The 16,242-nt window shown below is 43.6% G+C and overlaps 1 protein-coding gene across 1 annotated transcript in view; it reads left to right on the top strand.

Moving 5' to 3' along the window:
• The window catches only part of LOC311002886 (myosin phosphatase Rho interacting protein), a 49,507-nt gene that overhangs the window by 28,933 nt on the left and 4,332 nt on the right, over positions 1-16,242 (top strand). Inside the window, exons 8-20 of the mRNA XM_083994455.1 lie at positions 754-1,330; positions 2,664-2,805; positions 2,954-3,070; positions 4,593-4,649; positions 4,770-4,838; positions 4,933-5,022; positions 6,893-7,002; positions 7,163-7,201; positions 8,822-9,605; positions 9,683-9,799; positions 10,740-14,459; positions 15,570-15,717; positions 15,808-15,913. Coding sequence (XP_083850581.1) covers positions 754-1,330; positions 2,664-2,805; positions 2,954-3,070; positions 4,593-4,649; positions 4,770-4,838; positions 4,933-5,022; positions 6,893-7,002; positions 7,163-7,201; positions 8,822-9,605; positions 9,683-9,799; positions 10,740-14,459; positions 15,570-15,717; positions 15,808-15,913 — 6,076 coding nt within the window. The remainder of the gene's footprint in view (positions 1-753; positions 1,331-2,663; positions 2,806-2,953; positions 3,071-4,592; positions 4,650-4,769; positions 4,839-4,932; positions 5,023-6,892; positions 7,003-7,162; positions 7,202-8,821; positions 9,606-9,682; positions 9,800-10,739; positions 14,460-15,569; positions 15,718-15,807; positions 15,914-16,242) is intronic.

Genomic DNA, 16,242 nt, shown 5'->3' with positions numbered 1-16,242 from the left:
CCAAATAAACAAATAAATGCTTCCGCATCGCGTTGACAGCATACCTACGGCGTAGACCCGACACCGTCGTTGAGCATTCAAAGTTCTGCGTCGAGGGAACGTGTTGCTTCCGGCAACAGTAAACAATGGCAACTGAAAAACAAACACTTTTATTGCAAATGTTGAAGCGCAGGCGACGAAGAAGACGTTTGCAGAGGTGGTCTGTCCGACCAGTCGATGCTGAACAGGTGAATTTACCACGCTGACGTTCTGAGCGGACCAATCACAGTCCTTGTGGTTCGCGTCGCGACGTGTCGACGCGTACTTGGGATTTTTTGGAGGTACGCGTCAGGCTATGGCGTAGGGTCCGCGTAGGGGTCGTAGCTACGACCCGTCGCCGCGACGCAGAAGCATAAACCAGGCTTCACTCCTCCACACGGGCGGGTCCGTGACGCACTGTATCACTCCGCCTATCAGCTGTTTAAGTCAGCCTGTGTGAAAGAGGCGGAGTGATACAGCGGATCGAGGAGCCTGCCTGTGTGGAGGAGTACTGAGTGAGTTGGTTCGTGCAGTAATAAGATAAACGGGAGTTAGGGAGGGAAGTCCAAGTAATTTGACATATTTGAGCATTTTATTTAAAAAAGTAACGCAATAGTTACTTTCCTTGTAATTAATTACTTTTATCATGTAGTCACTCAGTTATTTTTCAGGAAACATGAAACAAGTAACATGCCCAACACTGTTAACATCAGTGGTACTGTCTCCTTGTTTCAGATGGTAGCACCATGAGTACAGGACGCAAGGTACGAGTGGAGAGCGGTTACTTCTCCCTGGAGAAGACCAAGTCGGAGCCTTCTCCACAGTCAGCACAGCACTCCCAGCCACCCCAGCCACCTCAGCACCTGCCCCTATCCTCTTCAGCATCATCCTCCTCTTTAGGAGCTCCCAGTCCCAGGTACACCTCCGAGTCAGAACCCCAAAACTCCCCTTACCAACCTTCCCAAGACCCCCTTCCTTCTCCAGGTGCACTTGTTTCCCCTAGCTACTCCACCATCAGTTCCTCCCAGAGCTCGCTGGACTCTGATCCCAGCGGCAGCACGGCCACCTGGGAGGGATGCAGTGGTGGTGGAGGGAGCGCTAATAGTGTCAGTGGAGCAGGAGGAGGAGGAGGAGGAGGAGGCCGAGTAGGCCGGCCCGGCAGGGAGTATGCGGTGCTGTCGGACGCGCCGCGGGCTCGCCGGCTGAGCTACCGAGAAGCCTTCCGCTCCGAGAAAAAGCGCCAAGAGCTGAGGGCACGCACTCGCAGTCCCGGCAGAGAGGAGGTGGCTCGGCTGTTCGGGGAGGAGCGCAGGTGAGAGGTTAAGGATAAGTGTCACGCTCGGCACGCTGCAGAGACTTTTTTTTCATTTGTTGGACCTGCTTTCTGATAGGACAGATCAGTGCTGAACATGTACCACAGAGCATAAATGCAAATGCAGATGGATTTGTGTTAATGATGGCAAATATGATTAATAATCATTAATGAGCCACTGGTTGGTAGGCCTTGGCATAGTCCAATACGTATACATGCCAAGTAATATATTATGTAAACCCCATGCACTGCTCCAAATGTACAGCATTTCAGTATTTTAGCACCACCCAGTGACTGCTGTAGGATCTTTGGCTTTTGCTGCCTACCTGAGCTTACCAGTGGTTTGCCATTAATGATTCTTGGGGATTTAAAAGCATGTGTTACTTTCTCTTCTCTATTGGTCTCTGCCTTTTGATCCTGCTACTTTTGCTAGTTTCTTTTGTCGTTTCAATCTTTTCCAGGGGCTTCTGAACAGAGCTTCTCAGAGTAACGCTCAGTCAACCCTTCCATTCCTGTCCCAATGCTGTTCCCTGCTGGTCACCGCTGATTCCTGCTTTCTATCATTTCATCTCTGCCTGGGAGCACACACACACACACACACACACACACACACACACACACACACACACACACACACACTGTTCCATACACATACCGGGTCGAGCTCACACACTGTGCATACTCAGACATACTAAGGGCTGGTACTGGTTGGTTATACACACAAGTTAGTCTTACTTCCTCCCTCATTTAGTCACCGATACATACATGTGCTGCTGCCTTAAGGTAACACCGACCGTGTTGCCATTGCTGCTACTTCTGCAATTTTAATCCGCCATCCTAGATATTTTCCCTTTCCTCTAAAGTTCAGTCTCTCATCATGTAACACTACTCTTTATTCCTTGGTGCATCTATTGATTGTTTACTTTGGGGATGTTAATATTCTTTATGTTGTACATTATTGGCTGTCAAACAGACTTGAGTCTTAAATGATGTCCAACATAATAACATGTGTGTGAATACTGCACAGTAATATCAGCACTCTGCACACAATGAACTGAAATGATTTGCATACTGCTTTTATATTATGCTTTGTCTTGTTTTTATGCAAACTGGTTCTGCCACCATTTAGGAATGAAATGCTGCATTATTATGTTTAGGTTTGAATTGCTGCACTATGTTGGTTTTTTTAAGAATAACCTGTTTATTTTACCCCTGTGTTTTTAATTTGCTCAATATTCCGCTTGCACTCACATAAAACTTTTATGTTTTTAAATGAAACATGTAACGATCATCGAGTACGTCCTTTTGAAAAGAAAAACTTTGTGTTTCTCAGGCGTTCTCAAATCATCGGTCGGTTCGAGGAGGGTCAGCATGTGGAGCGTATGGACACAAGAAGCTCCAATGAGCCCTCTGCCAACACCGTGGTTATCCAGAGACAAGGCCGCAGCGAGAGACGCTATCTGGCTAACAAACATGTATGTCGCTCTACTTATTAATCCTGAACAAATAAATAATAAAAGGCATAAAATGTGCCCACTGAATTAAAGATATACTAACCATGATCTTCCTACTTTATTAACATGTAATTACTTCTAATTTCCTATACTTAATTTGCATCTATAGGAAATGTCTCTGGATGCAGGAAAAGACCGTTCAGTCCCTGATGTGTCTAGCTCCAATTTTGCCAACTTAAGAAGAGCCAAGTCACTGGACCGCAGAGTCACAGAGTCTTCAATGACTGTGAGTACCAACTGTAAATCTAAAGCACATAGAGCTTACATGAAAGCTGATCACATTCAATAATATGTCAGCCAATTTAGAAACAATTGCTCTGCATCACCTAAAAACCTCAAGGATTTTGACATGAGGAACATTCAAAAAATACATTTGAAGTCTATATATAATAAAAGACAGTTATAGTAATATCTGGTGGGGACTTTCTGCATCTCAGGGAGAGTGTACAGTAGGATCATTGACAATATGTTTAATGTGACTGTGGTAGATTTATGCAGCAACCATTATTGTTGCATTGTATGTGAAAAGTCCTCTAGCTCTGATGCTGACATATAATTAATGTTTATCATATATAACTTTCCATTAGTATACCGTTTTTTCAAACCACACATGTAAAATAAAGTTATGTTGATGGAAATAAATAACCAATAAAATAAAGAAATCCAACAAAATAAACATGTGGTCTGCTAAGGGATAAATAAACTAAATATAAACTTAACTCAGTTGTTGATTCACTTTTGCAAAAATACATTGCTGCAGTGAGTGACAGTATGGACCGTCATAAAATCAACTTTCATAATTTAGCTTCAGTTAAGCATGCACCCAACACTACTGCGACTCCACACTCGTATAACATTACCGCTCTTGTTTTCTTTTAGTCTCCAGCTGAGATTAAAACAGGCTACTAGTTGCTTAAGATTGCACCAGTATCCCCCCGAGGTCTGACTCCTACCAGTCTGACAAACTGCTACTGATATGACGTCTGTTTAGAGAGCGCTGCAGGGCTGATCCAGTCGGCGTGTGGTTGGTCTCTCTGGCTGAGCCGCAGCTGCCCAGAACCCCCACCCACTCAAACACACACACACACACCCTCACATTCATCTACACACACCACTGCCGCCGCTGCCACTGACGATTATAAATAGCCGGCACAGAAGCCACCGCAGTCGTGTGTATGTCCCTGGGACAGAAGGAACGAAACAGATTGTCAACATATGAAGTGAAGGCAGTTAGCCATCAGAATGACACTCTGCCAGACGGTCACACCACACCTGATGAAGCTCAACAGAAACAAGGTATTGTTAAGTGAGCACAGGGCTGGATTTTAACAGAATGATTTAGAGTCTAAAAACAGACTTGAGCTTGGTTTCAACGTGCAGCAGTTTGTGTTTCACAGGGCAAGTCCCGCTCCACCGGTGGGGCTCTTTAGCTTGAGCCATGTATCAGTACATGTAGTTCAGCTGAGGTGGTGACCTAAATGTAAACAAATGCACATAAATGCATCTGTGATGAGGGAGGGGAGATGTCTTTTATTCATTCTGATCACATCACGATGAATACTCGCTTCATGATGACTTCTAATACAGGGACCAATTGTACAAAATGTTTCAAAGAAATGTAACCCTGCTTTTCTACCCTGGGTTTCTCTGTGTTTATGCACTTGATGTTTAATTAAAAGACACTTTCCTGATTTCCCATTATTGATTGTTCATTTTAATCGCATCCCTCTGGTTTGTGTCCACTGCAGCCAGATCTGCTGAACTTCAAAAAAGGATGGATGACCAAGCTCTATGAAGATGGAATGGTAATTTATCATCATTAACAGGATTAAATGGTCCTCTGCTTCTCAGTCCTACTGAAGTAATGTTACAATATACATAAAGTAGTAATGAAATCTTCTTCATGCTGTTCTCTTTCCCCATAGTGGAAGAAACACTGGTTTGTCTTGACGGACCAGAGTCTGAGGTACTATAAGGACTCAATAGCTGAGGAGGTAGGACTAGTCTTCACAGTGACTGAATAGTGTTTTTATCATCCATATGAATCAATGTGCCATTAACGTTGTGTGTTGTCTTTTGTTGTCCTAGGCTTCAGAGCTGGATGGTGAGATCGACCTTTCCACATGTTATGATGTCAAAGAGTTCCCCGTCCAGAGGAATTACGGCTTCCAAATCCTAGTGAGTGTTGATTCTTCGTGTCATCGGACATCCTACGTCATTAATCTCCAGCAAAGACGAAACTCATTGTCTGCACAGTTTAGTGCTGCTGTCTCCTGACACTCTATAAAAAGCCATAGGGACCATGTGGCGCATGTTTAGGTATCAGGTTTGACCATTTCTCTTTTTGAAACTTCTCTTTGTCTGTCATGAAGGATGTCACTTGACTTGTCATCTCTCTGTGAAAGGCTGACATCATGGTGGTCTAAATCTGCCCGAGCCGTTGCCATCCCCGCTTGTCTCTCTGAACTCATGTGCCCCTCATCCTTCACAATATGTTTACCTAACCTCTCGCATTCAAAGGTTTTAAAAAACATTTCTACAGGATAGTGTTACCCCTGATCCCTAATGGCACAACAGCTCAGCTCTGCAGTAGTATCTCTCTAGCTGTGAACCTCTCTTCATATAATCTTTTAGCCACTAAACATTTTTAGCACTTGTTGCTGAAAATATTCCCCGACTTATCTAATGGCTTGCAGTTCAGTCATTATAAATTCCTTGTCAGTGGGGGTTTTGTTCCTGCCACTTATAGATGTAAACTTCCCATAATAATCCTACTTGAGGAGAATGGTAGCTACAAGGTCATTTGTTTTGTTTACATTTGCTTGAAGCAGCTTCCGTGGCTATTTTGTGAAGGAAGTCAGAAATAGATTAGTTGAGGGGATCGCTGACCCTTTGGCTGAGAACAACATGGATTTGATGTCCAGAAATGAATAACTGCAGTATTTATATCTGCTCTCACTGCCCCGCTCTCAAGCTGTACGCTGCTTTTGTTTTCTCATTAGAGTTTTCTCATGTAGAGTTGAACCTTGATGTCTGGAGGGAAGTACCTGGTCTCCTAAACCTCATTACCGTGTCCTCAGAGGCTTCAGTGTGTAACTGTGGTCTTTAAGAAATCACTTGAGTGCCACTAGAGGGCGCTGTATATCAAGTAAAATTTAATACACACACAGTGTAGTTGGTTATAAGACAAGTGAGTGTAGGATACCTACTTGTAAAGAAAGGCATTGTAAATTGTATATTTGTGTACATTTGTGTACATACATGAAACTGCTACAATTAATAAATGTATATTCACATTAAATGTTATTAGTAACAATCTCAAAGCTGAAAACTGTATCAATAGTGATGCTGCTGCTACAAATTTTACACATTTATTAAATTTATTTATTTTTACCAAAAACCAAATAACAGCATCACACAGACTCATTATTCATCTGAACAGAGCCTTTTTGACAGAACAATGAACTTTGAACTTTCTGGATCCATTGAAACACATTTCACACACCTAAAATGGCATAAAATGTTCTGCTTCTTGTACTTTCAAAACTCACATCACATTGTGCCCAGTGAGGTTCTGGAGCTGTTATTTAGATTTGATTGTATATTATATGATGGTACTGTAATTTGAATGTATTGCAAATGATGCAGACATGTCCTTTGTCATCCTCAGTTTAGTTTAAAGTCACAGCAGAGTGAGTGCAAAGTAAAGTGCAGTCAAGATTTAGTTTCCTCATTTCACAGCTTTCTCCACCCATTAATAAAATGTTGCTAATACAGCAGCCTGACTGAGGTGTGGCGACCTGGCAATAGAGAGTGAACTACGTACACTCCATTTAGAGAGTACACAGCTACTTTAAAGAGGTTACAAGAGGATCAGTAATGTGTATTTTCTACTCGCCTACTACAGATAGTGAAAGACAAGTTTGCAATTCCACAGCTACATAGCCGAATTTTATCTGAAGCTCGTACATGTGCTTACTTTTCTTCCCCCTAAGTGTCAAAAAGGTATTTTAATCGGCGTGTTAACGTCATGCCTTTCTGCTTTCAGTGTAAAGAGGGAGCATGCACCCTGTCTGCCATGACCTCCGGAATCCGTCGCAACTGGATTCAGGCCATCATGAAGAATGTGCGACCCACTATTGCCCCCGATGTCACCCGGTAATACCCAAAGAGGATTAACACATCAACCACTGGCAGATAAAACAACCTCCTTTTCTCACTTTTTTTTTTTTTATCTTAATCCCTCTCTCCTCTTCACCCTCTATCTCCTCCTTTTTTTCTCTTCCTCCCTCAACCGGTATTTTCAACCTGCTTCCAGGAAAAACATCTCTCTGAAACTATCGGTTCTGAAGCCCAGGTTGGAGTGCTTATGTGTTGAATATCTCCCCCCTCCTCAAACAGTGATGTAATGCTCAGCAATGTCAGCCCCAGCGTGTCTGTCGTCCTGCCCTATGTCATGTGATTGTTGAGTAACGTCTCCTCGTCAGTTGTGCCACTGTAGAGACACACACCGCAATCACATCAGCATACTAGAATAAACCAACGTGCATTGATCAACAGCAAAGACAAGGAAAACGTTTATACAAAGAGGAGCTGGGATATACACATCTTTTTTTTTCTGGAACTGTTTCAAATCAACACTTTACTGTACCTAAGGGTTTTCTAACCTCCTGATCACTTGTTTCAATATTTTGGACAGCTCATCAGGTCTGATAATGTCTATATGCTCTGACCCACATTTACTGAGTCACACATTTAACTCAGCGTCTCTCTGGCTGCTCTCTCCAAGGCTAGAATGAGTGATATTTTTGGCATTTCTGCACAGACACCTCTTTCTCATTCTTGAGCTCTGTCCCTTCTCATTTTCCCCTTACTCACACCTCCTGACACCTCCACACAACAAGGTAAAAATAGCTCATTCCGTCAGGTCACTCTTTTAAAAATGCCCCGGCCCTCTACATTATAAGTGTCAGTGTGTGTACAGTTCACTACAAACACATTGAGCCATCATATGTTAGATACATGTGAACAACATAATAGCATAAGACCAGTGTCTGACATTAAGCTTACCATCGATCATCACAGTAAAACAGTAAAGCTGCTTCAAGCCTGGTGCAAAGTGTGCCTTTATAAATGTTTTGATTTTAAAACTTTGATACATTTCACGGATGTTTTTTTGTCTGTTTTGTAAATCAGGGTGTCTGCAGGTCTTGAAAAGTATTAAAAAATATATTTAAGTCAGATTTCTTTAAAAGATCCCTGAGAAGATATTAAATAACTATTATTGTAAATTATTACAAGTCCTCAACATTTTTCTCTCTCACTTTAACTTGCCATGGGCAGGAATTCTGAGACATTACTCACTTGCAATCTGAATGTGGGACTGGTGCCACAGAACTGTTTGTGCAGAAGGCTGTTGGATCCTTTTTTTTGCGGAGCACCATGAGACCTGCAGCAAACACTGCCACTAGAGCTATTTACAGTAGCTGGGAAGCTCAACGTCTCACAATTGGCGAGTGTCAACTTACTGTAAGCGAAGGCTTACATTTAGAGATGATTTTTCACTGGCTAATCAATTCATCCATTTATGCTGCTCATCCATGTCCACATTTATGTAATTATATCATTAGAAATGATTACGTACAGTATTGAGCTGTGGAAATGTATTATAGTAAATAATGAAAGGCCTTTTTATCCATATCGGTTTTTTACACTTACTACGTTACCATACTATTTTTTATAATGAATTGTATTCCATTGCAAAGTAACATGATCTGAAATTGAACCTGCAGAAACCCTGTTAAACACTGTTAATCAATGCTGTGCTACCAGAACTGTCTGCATTGTTGTTTTGTCCAGCAAAGCTTTATGTATTAGTATTATATAGTTTGAATGGACGTAACTATAAAATGATCAAGTCGTGTTTAAACCAGGCTATATGTGATTATTTTTATTTGCCGTGTTTTTGTCCATTCAGATCTCTCCCTGATGAGAAGATCAAATCCCCAGTGATGTTGGAGCCGTGTCCACAGGTCACCTCTGAGCCAAGTCCCGTTTCCGAGGCCCCCAGGTCTGACGTCCACAGACAGCCAGCTGGCAACAACGCCTCTGTCCCTCCCTCGGAGCACCGGAAAAGCCGGGTTCGTGAGCGCAGACCAGAGGGCCGCTCTAAGACTTTCGATTGGTCTGAGTTCAAAATGGAACAGACAGAAAGGCCTGTGAAGGAACGAGCCGACACCGTCGACCTCAGCTCATCTTTCTCCACAACCTCCTCATATTGCTCTCCCTCCTCTTCGCCTTCCTCATTAGCGTCGTCTCCTGTCTCTACCTCCTCCCTCCTCACCTCCTCAATATCGGGTGCTCAGCCACCTTCTCTAACAGAAGAAGCGGAAAAGGAAAACGTCAGGAGAGATGTCCCTCCACACAGCACAACCGGTGCAACCCACATGCCAAATACTGTTACTGTCACGATGACTTCCACGTTAAACACTATGCCACAGGTACAGCCGTCGATACCCGAAAGCCCAGAGCAAGGTAAGATGGAGGTAGACCACCCGGCCACAGCAGCCACGCATCCTGCTGGTGAAGATAAGGACAACAGAAGCTCGGGCGTCCATCAGGAGATCGAGCAGCGATGGCATCAAGTAGAGACGACACCGCTGAGAGAAGAGAAGCAAGTGCCCATCTCTACAGCTTTAGGAAACTCTGCCAACTCTGACAGATTGCCTGCGGATGAGCTTGCTGCGCTGCTAGACAAAGAGGTGTGTTTACCGAAGGTGCTCCTATACATTATGTTTATGGTGCCATTTTATTTATAGTATTTACTCTCTCTGTTCAGTTGGGCCAGAAGCAGAAGGAGCTGGACCGGCTACAGAAGCAGAACAACCTTTTGAAAGAGCAGCTGGAAGATGCACTAGGGAGAGAACACAGTGCCAGAGAGGGCTACGTACTGCAGGTACCACACCACACTCACCATCCATCACACTTAAGTTGGTATTTTTTTAAATAAATGACACCAATTCTACAAATAGTAGTTTAACACAAGTTTTGACACAGAAATTGTGAGCATTAAAATGTGTTGGATGGCATTGCAAAACTTGCAGGGTACATGTACAGTTCAAACATGTGGTGGAGTAAACGTTCTCAGCTGTAGCACAGAACTTGATAGATTGTATTATTCTCACACAGTCTACTGGCTCATGAAAGATTTATGTGTGGCAACTGTGACTTATAAAAATCCTACTAACAGGTGTGGGTGCTTATTCTCTCAAACTGTTACGCATGGTTGCGGTGTTCTTGGCATGAGTTTTCACTAACTGTTTTTTATGGAGTTTCACATCTCCTGGGAAAACAATTGATTTGATCTGATATGCTTAAGGTAAGAAACTTGATCAATGGGCCTTGCGCTGTGCTTTTTCTCTCTGTCCATCCGTGCTTTTGTCTGTGTGTCTTTTCCAAGCTTGACATTTGCATGCGTTGTGGTGTTTCAGAACTTCGTACATTAACAAATTGTTTTTTTTTTTTACATTTTACACAGATAAATTAAACGGTGACATCATCACATAAACACACCGTTTTGTTGTGTCCCATTTACTTTCTAAAAGTAGGATATTATTTTTTATCACTTCATTAGTCACCCACTGAAGGTGTTTTTTTGTTCTTTTGTTGTTTTTTTTGTAGTTTTTTTTGTTTGTTGGAGGGGTTCTTTTACCCCTTAAATTTCCAAGTGACCTCTGAAAAAGCACAGTGGAAGCAAAAACACTGATCAAAAGAGATATAGAACGAAAAGGGGGAAATTTGTTTTCCTGGTAACATCCCGAGATGTGGCTCTCCGTGTATGGTAGGGAAGGCAACGTGATTTCATTAACGAAACTGTCTCATCAATCTTTTTCAAGAGTACAACACCCCCTTCCACCTCACCGCACAAAGTGCCATGGCAGCGCTTACACAGGCTTAATCAAGATTTGCAGGGCGAACTGGAGTCCTCGAAGCGCAAGCAGGACCTTGCTCAGCAGCAGATTCGGACACTAAAGAGAAGCTACACAGAAGCCCAAGATGCTGTAGACCGCCATGAGACTGATATCCAGGCTCTGCAGGGTAAACTGGCTTCTGCAATGGCCGAAATCTTGGCTAGTGAACAGGCTGTGGCCCGAATGCGTAATGAGCTCAAGCTAGAGCAGGAGCGTTCGAAGGAGCAAGAAGTGGAATTTGGACAAAGCGAGGCCACCCTCCGAGCTCAGCTAAAGGACAGCGAAGACAGACTCCGTGAAGTAGAGGCCAGTCTCTTAGAGAGGAACCAGGCCCTGAGGCACCTGGAGCGCCAACAGGCCTTGCAGCGAGACCACATGAGAGAGGTGCAGAGGTTGCAGGAGAGGCTGCAAGAGGTGACGGCTCGACTAGGCGCTACGGAAGAGGGTCAGGCACTGAAGGAGGAGCGCCTGAGGAAGGAACAGCAGAGCATGCAAGAAAGTCACGAGAGGGAAAGACAGGTTCTGTGCAGGAAACTCGCTGAGGCTGAAGTGACACAGAAAGAGTTGGAGGACAGGCTGCTGGAGGCCGAGCAGCAAGTAGAAGCTCTGTTACGGGGGAGGCAGACCTCAGGAGGAAAAGAATGCAGGGAGGAAATGTTGAAGTTGCAGGAGGAGCTGGCCCAGAAGATTGACATGGTTGAGTCACTGAGGGAGAGTGTGCGTCGGCTAGAAGAAGAGAAAGGCCATCTCACTTGCCGCTGCCAGGAGCTCCTTAACCAGATTGCAGAAGCAGACCGCGAAGTGAATAAGCTTCGCAACCGTCTGGAAACAGAAGAGGCTGATTACTACACCCTGGAACACTCCTATGAAAGGGCTACCCAGGAGTTTCAGAAAATGAGCCAGTTCCTTAGAGAAAAAGAGGAGGAGATCCGGCAAACTAAAGAGATGTATGAGCGGCTGGTGGAACGTAAAGAAGAGGATCTAAAAGAGGCACTTGTGAAAATGACAGCACTTGGCAACAGCTTGGAGGAAACAGAACAGAAGCTACAAGCTAAGGAGGAGCTTCTCTGTCAAGTGAGTCAAAGCCTCCTGGATAAGGTTGAACCCTGTACTGCTGAAAAGGATCTGCAAGCCAAGCTTGTGGTCGCAGAGGACCGCATTGCAGAACTAGAGCAGCATCTCAATGCCCTGCAGCTGGGCTATGCAGACTTACGAATGGAAAGACGGCAAATCCCAGAAAAGAGCAGGAAAGCAAGGGTTAAAACATCAATGTCTTTAGCACCAGACACAGACCTTTCACTTACCTTTGACAATACACCAACGACAGAGAACTCCCCTGATGATAGGGAGTCTCAAGCCAAGAGATCAAGGATACGTTTTTCCAGTATTCAGTGCCAAAAATACATCAGTTTAGACAACCTGGTCGCAGGACAAAAAGCTGACGAAGATGTAAACGAAGACACCCATTCAACAGAAGGAAATATCTCCCCCGATATCACATTGCCACATACTAGTGACCCAGAGAAGTTTATCTCCATCATACATGCCCTAGAGACCAAACTGCTTGCCACTGAGGATAAACTAAGAAACCTAACACAGAATCTAGAAGAGCAGCGATCCACCCAAACACAAGACATATCCAAGATTGATCTAAATTTGACAGAAAATAAACAATACCCAGAGAAAGAGTTGAGGTGTGGTAGTGGAACAGAGAGTAGTGCTGCCAATAAGCATTATGCCAAGGCCCTGGTATGTGTGGAAAATAGTCGAGAGAAAGTCAGAGCTATTCTCAGTGGCACTCATGATACCACTGGTTCACAGCTGCATTCATTGTCAGAGATAGAGAGCGATTTGTTCAATGCGTCACTGCACATCCGACAAGGACAAAAGACATTGGAAGAGCAAATACCAGTTGTCCATCAGAATCAAACTCCAGAGACTCTGGATAAAGAAGCTTTGCACCTCTTTGCTAAAACCTTGTCTTATGAGGCAGTAGTTTTGAACAAGATGGCTTTGTTAATACAAACCTCAAAGTCTGACATCCTACAAGCTCTTGCAGAGGTATGGGAGGACATAGAGAACATAAAAAGGAGCGACAAAGATTGCTTGGCTATAGTTTATGCCGACGTCTTGACCAGGAAGTTGATGTTAGAGAGTGCATTCTGGAAAGAGTTGGAGAAAGCTGAAGCGGATGTTTCTAAGTGCCAAGAGGGCAGTGTGTCAGCTGAAGCTGATGCTGATGTCACGATCTTTAACACCTTTATTAAAGCAGAACTTACCTTCTCTGTTCAAAACCTTAAACTTTGCTATGAGGAGAAATTCAAAATACTAAAAAGGGAGTTAACTGAAGCTCATGATAACCTACAGCAAAGGGAAATGGCTCTGAAAGCAATTATTGAGGCTTCCAAAAGGCCTGATTTGAAAAATGTAATAAAAGAAGTAAAAAATAATTTTGGGTATAGTACACAGAAGTTGGCTGACATTCGACCCCCTGAACTTGCTCCGTACATGGAGCAGATCGAAATGGAGTCGGCTCGTGACTTAGCTGAGGAAATTGTAGACAGACACTTGGCAGGAGAAATTCCCTCTTGTGGTGTTGACTCAGTTGAAACACTGCAAAATGCACATGACAGCCTGGCCAATGAGCTTCAGAGACAAGCAGAGGTCCTCCATAAGTATGCTCAAGAGATAGAAAGTGGTGGAAACCACCCTGGACTGGCTAGAATGGTCCATTCTCTGTTTGGGCAGCAAAGCTCACATCATTTCACAAGTACATCTCTTTGTATGCGTGAAGCCCTTATCCAGGCCCAAGTGGCTTATGTGGCGTGTAGGTTACGGGTCATGCATGAACAAGACTTGGGCTGGTGTAAACAGACGGGTCAGAGCATGGACGCTCTCGTACAGCAGCATGCCCGCAACGTTAGCGCAATCCAAGAGAAATATGAAGCATCCTTACAAGAGGAGCGCCTGAGCTTCTCACAGACCGTGGCCACTCTCCAGTCTGAGAACCAAACGTTGAAGAGCGAGATCAGCAAACGTGTGAACCAGCTCTCCCAGCAGCAGCAGCAGCTGAGCTTCTTGGAGGAGCATTACCAGAAGGACACACAGGAGCTGAACGAGAGGCTCAAGATGGAGCTGAACCAAGCAGAGCAAGGCCGCGCTTCCACAGAGCTGGCCCTCATGGAGACCATATCTGACAGCCAACGAAAGTTACAGGTCCTGCTGGTGGACATGGAGGCCATGAAGGAGAGGCACCAGAGTTATGTGAGGAAACTGGAGGATCAGTTTGAGCAGAGGATCTGTGAGCTGCAGCACATCCACATAGACGAGATAAAAAAGTTACATTCCGAGTATGAGGAAAACATCAAATGCGTCAAAGAGCAACTGCTGGACCAAAAAGGCCCTGAGGTTTCACACATGGCGTCGTATGATGAAGCCATCGTACCAATGGAAGAGGAGGAGCAGGGGAAGGGGGAGGAGGAGCAAAATATGTCGGAGGTGGACTCCATGGTGGTTCTGAAGGACCGGATCCAGGAGCTGGAGACTCAGATGAACACCATGAGGGACGAACTGGAGAACAAGCACCTCGAAGGAGATGTGGCCAGCCTGAGAGAGAAATACCAGAGAGACTTTGAAAGTCTTAAGGTTTTTGCTCTTTCAATATTACCTTAGTGAATTCATTTGTTTATAAGTGACAGATTAGTAGACAAATAGTGAAAAAAACTAACTTTTTGCTTTTATTTATCAGTGTACTAATTTTAACTGATGATTTGAAAGTGGGAAATGGTGTGATTTGCCAATAGTTGTACATTTAAAAACTGAAACCTACACCAGTGTGTGTACAAATTGTAACATGCTTTTAGGGATGTCCCAAACCTGTTTTTTATCTTTTGTTGTTGTTTTTCCTGCTATCTGATTTCCTTTGCCGCTCTAGCTTTTTAGCCAATTTAGCAGTTTGGTTCCAGGAATCACAGTGTTAGTCAGTCTATACACCACTTTGATCCAGACTGAAAAATCTCTCCAAATATTTGACAGATCAAGTTTGAAGTTCTAACCTTAACCACAGCTTATAGCCTATATGGCTGCTAGCTAGGTTAGACAAGAGGTTTGTCCATTTCTGCAGTGTATAGTTGAAAAGTGCAACCTTAATCCAAGCCAAGCATACATTTAAATCAATTAAATTCAATTAATATACATTAGGAATATAAAGTCTGTTTAAGGGTTGGTAGGGTTTGTGTGATATTTTTTGTAGTGTGTTTTCTTTTCTTTTTTTCCTTTTGGTAATGTGTTTCTGTATTATCAGTGGAGACATGATTGTCAGCGTGGATCTGTCGTGGCAGGAAGCTCTAGTTTTATGGAACAGTTTGGGACGTCGCTAGCAGTTTTACATAATGAGGCAAACCACTTCAATACGTTCAGATGCAATGTCTCATTCACTGTCTTCTTATGGGCATCAATAGACACCATTTCCCACATTCAGTAATACAAGGAATTACGTCTTATTAATAATAACAATGCAGCCTTGCTGGAGTAGAATTTCACTGCTTTAATTTGCTCTCTTTCTAACATAGCTGAGCTTGAGATCTTTAAAAAAAATCTTGCATGGCTTCTCTCACTGATTTTGCATGACACACCACGTAGTCAACTAGTATTAGATATCGCATTGAATCCACAGTCACAAATTGAAATGTAGGTGGTAAATCGAGCGCACAATGAATGATGTGATGACAGAATTTTGACCCTTTTTTTCTGTAGGCCACATGTGAACGTGGCTTTACTGCAATGGAAGAAACCCACCAAAAGGTGATCGAAGACCTCCAGAGGCAGCATCAGAGGGAGATTTCCAAACTTCTGGAAGAGCGAGAAAGGCTTTTGGCTGAGGAGACTGCTGCAACAATTGCTGGTAAGGGTGTGAAGTCTACTACCACCTGTAACTACTATATTATAAACAAGACTTGTCATACTATATGTGTGTGATCTGTCTTTAATGTAGCTATTGAAGCTATGAAAAATGCGCACAAGGAGGACCTGGAGAAGACCCAACGCTCACAACTGAGTGGACTGAACTCTGACATTGATGAGCTTCGCTTACAATATGAGTATGTGTTTCTGACAAGAACATTCAAACTATTAAACTTCACAAATGATAAGTACAGCACATGCTGGGAAAGAGCATGCATGGTCATTTATCCTCTGATTTATTTAAAGGGATACGCCAACATTTTTTTTCGTGTCTTGCCTCACTCCCAAGTCCATGACAAGCAGATAGACACCATCCTTTCGACTGTGCGTGCAGTAACAAGGGAGATAGAGCCTGTATCGCCCGTAATTAGCCTAGCTCAAACGCTGGTAGTGTATAGGTAGTGTTAGCCTGCCTCCTACCTGAGCAGAAATCAGCAGTCAGAAGCTGATTTCATTTTAGCTCTAA

Source organism: Trachurus trachurus (genome assembly GCF_905171665.1).
Source record: "Trachurus trachurus genome assembly, chromosome: 19".
Lineage (NCBI taxonomy): Eukaryota > Metazoa > Chordata > Actinopteri > Carangiformes > Carangidae > Trachurus > Trachurus trachurus.
This window is presented reverse-complemented; position numbering and strand designations above follow the sequence as displayed.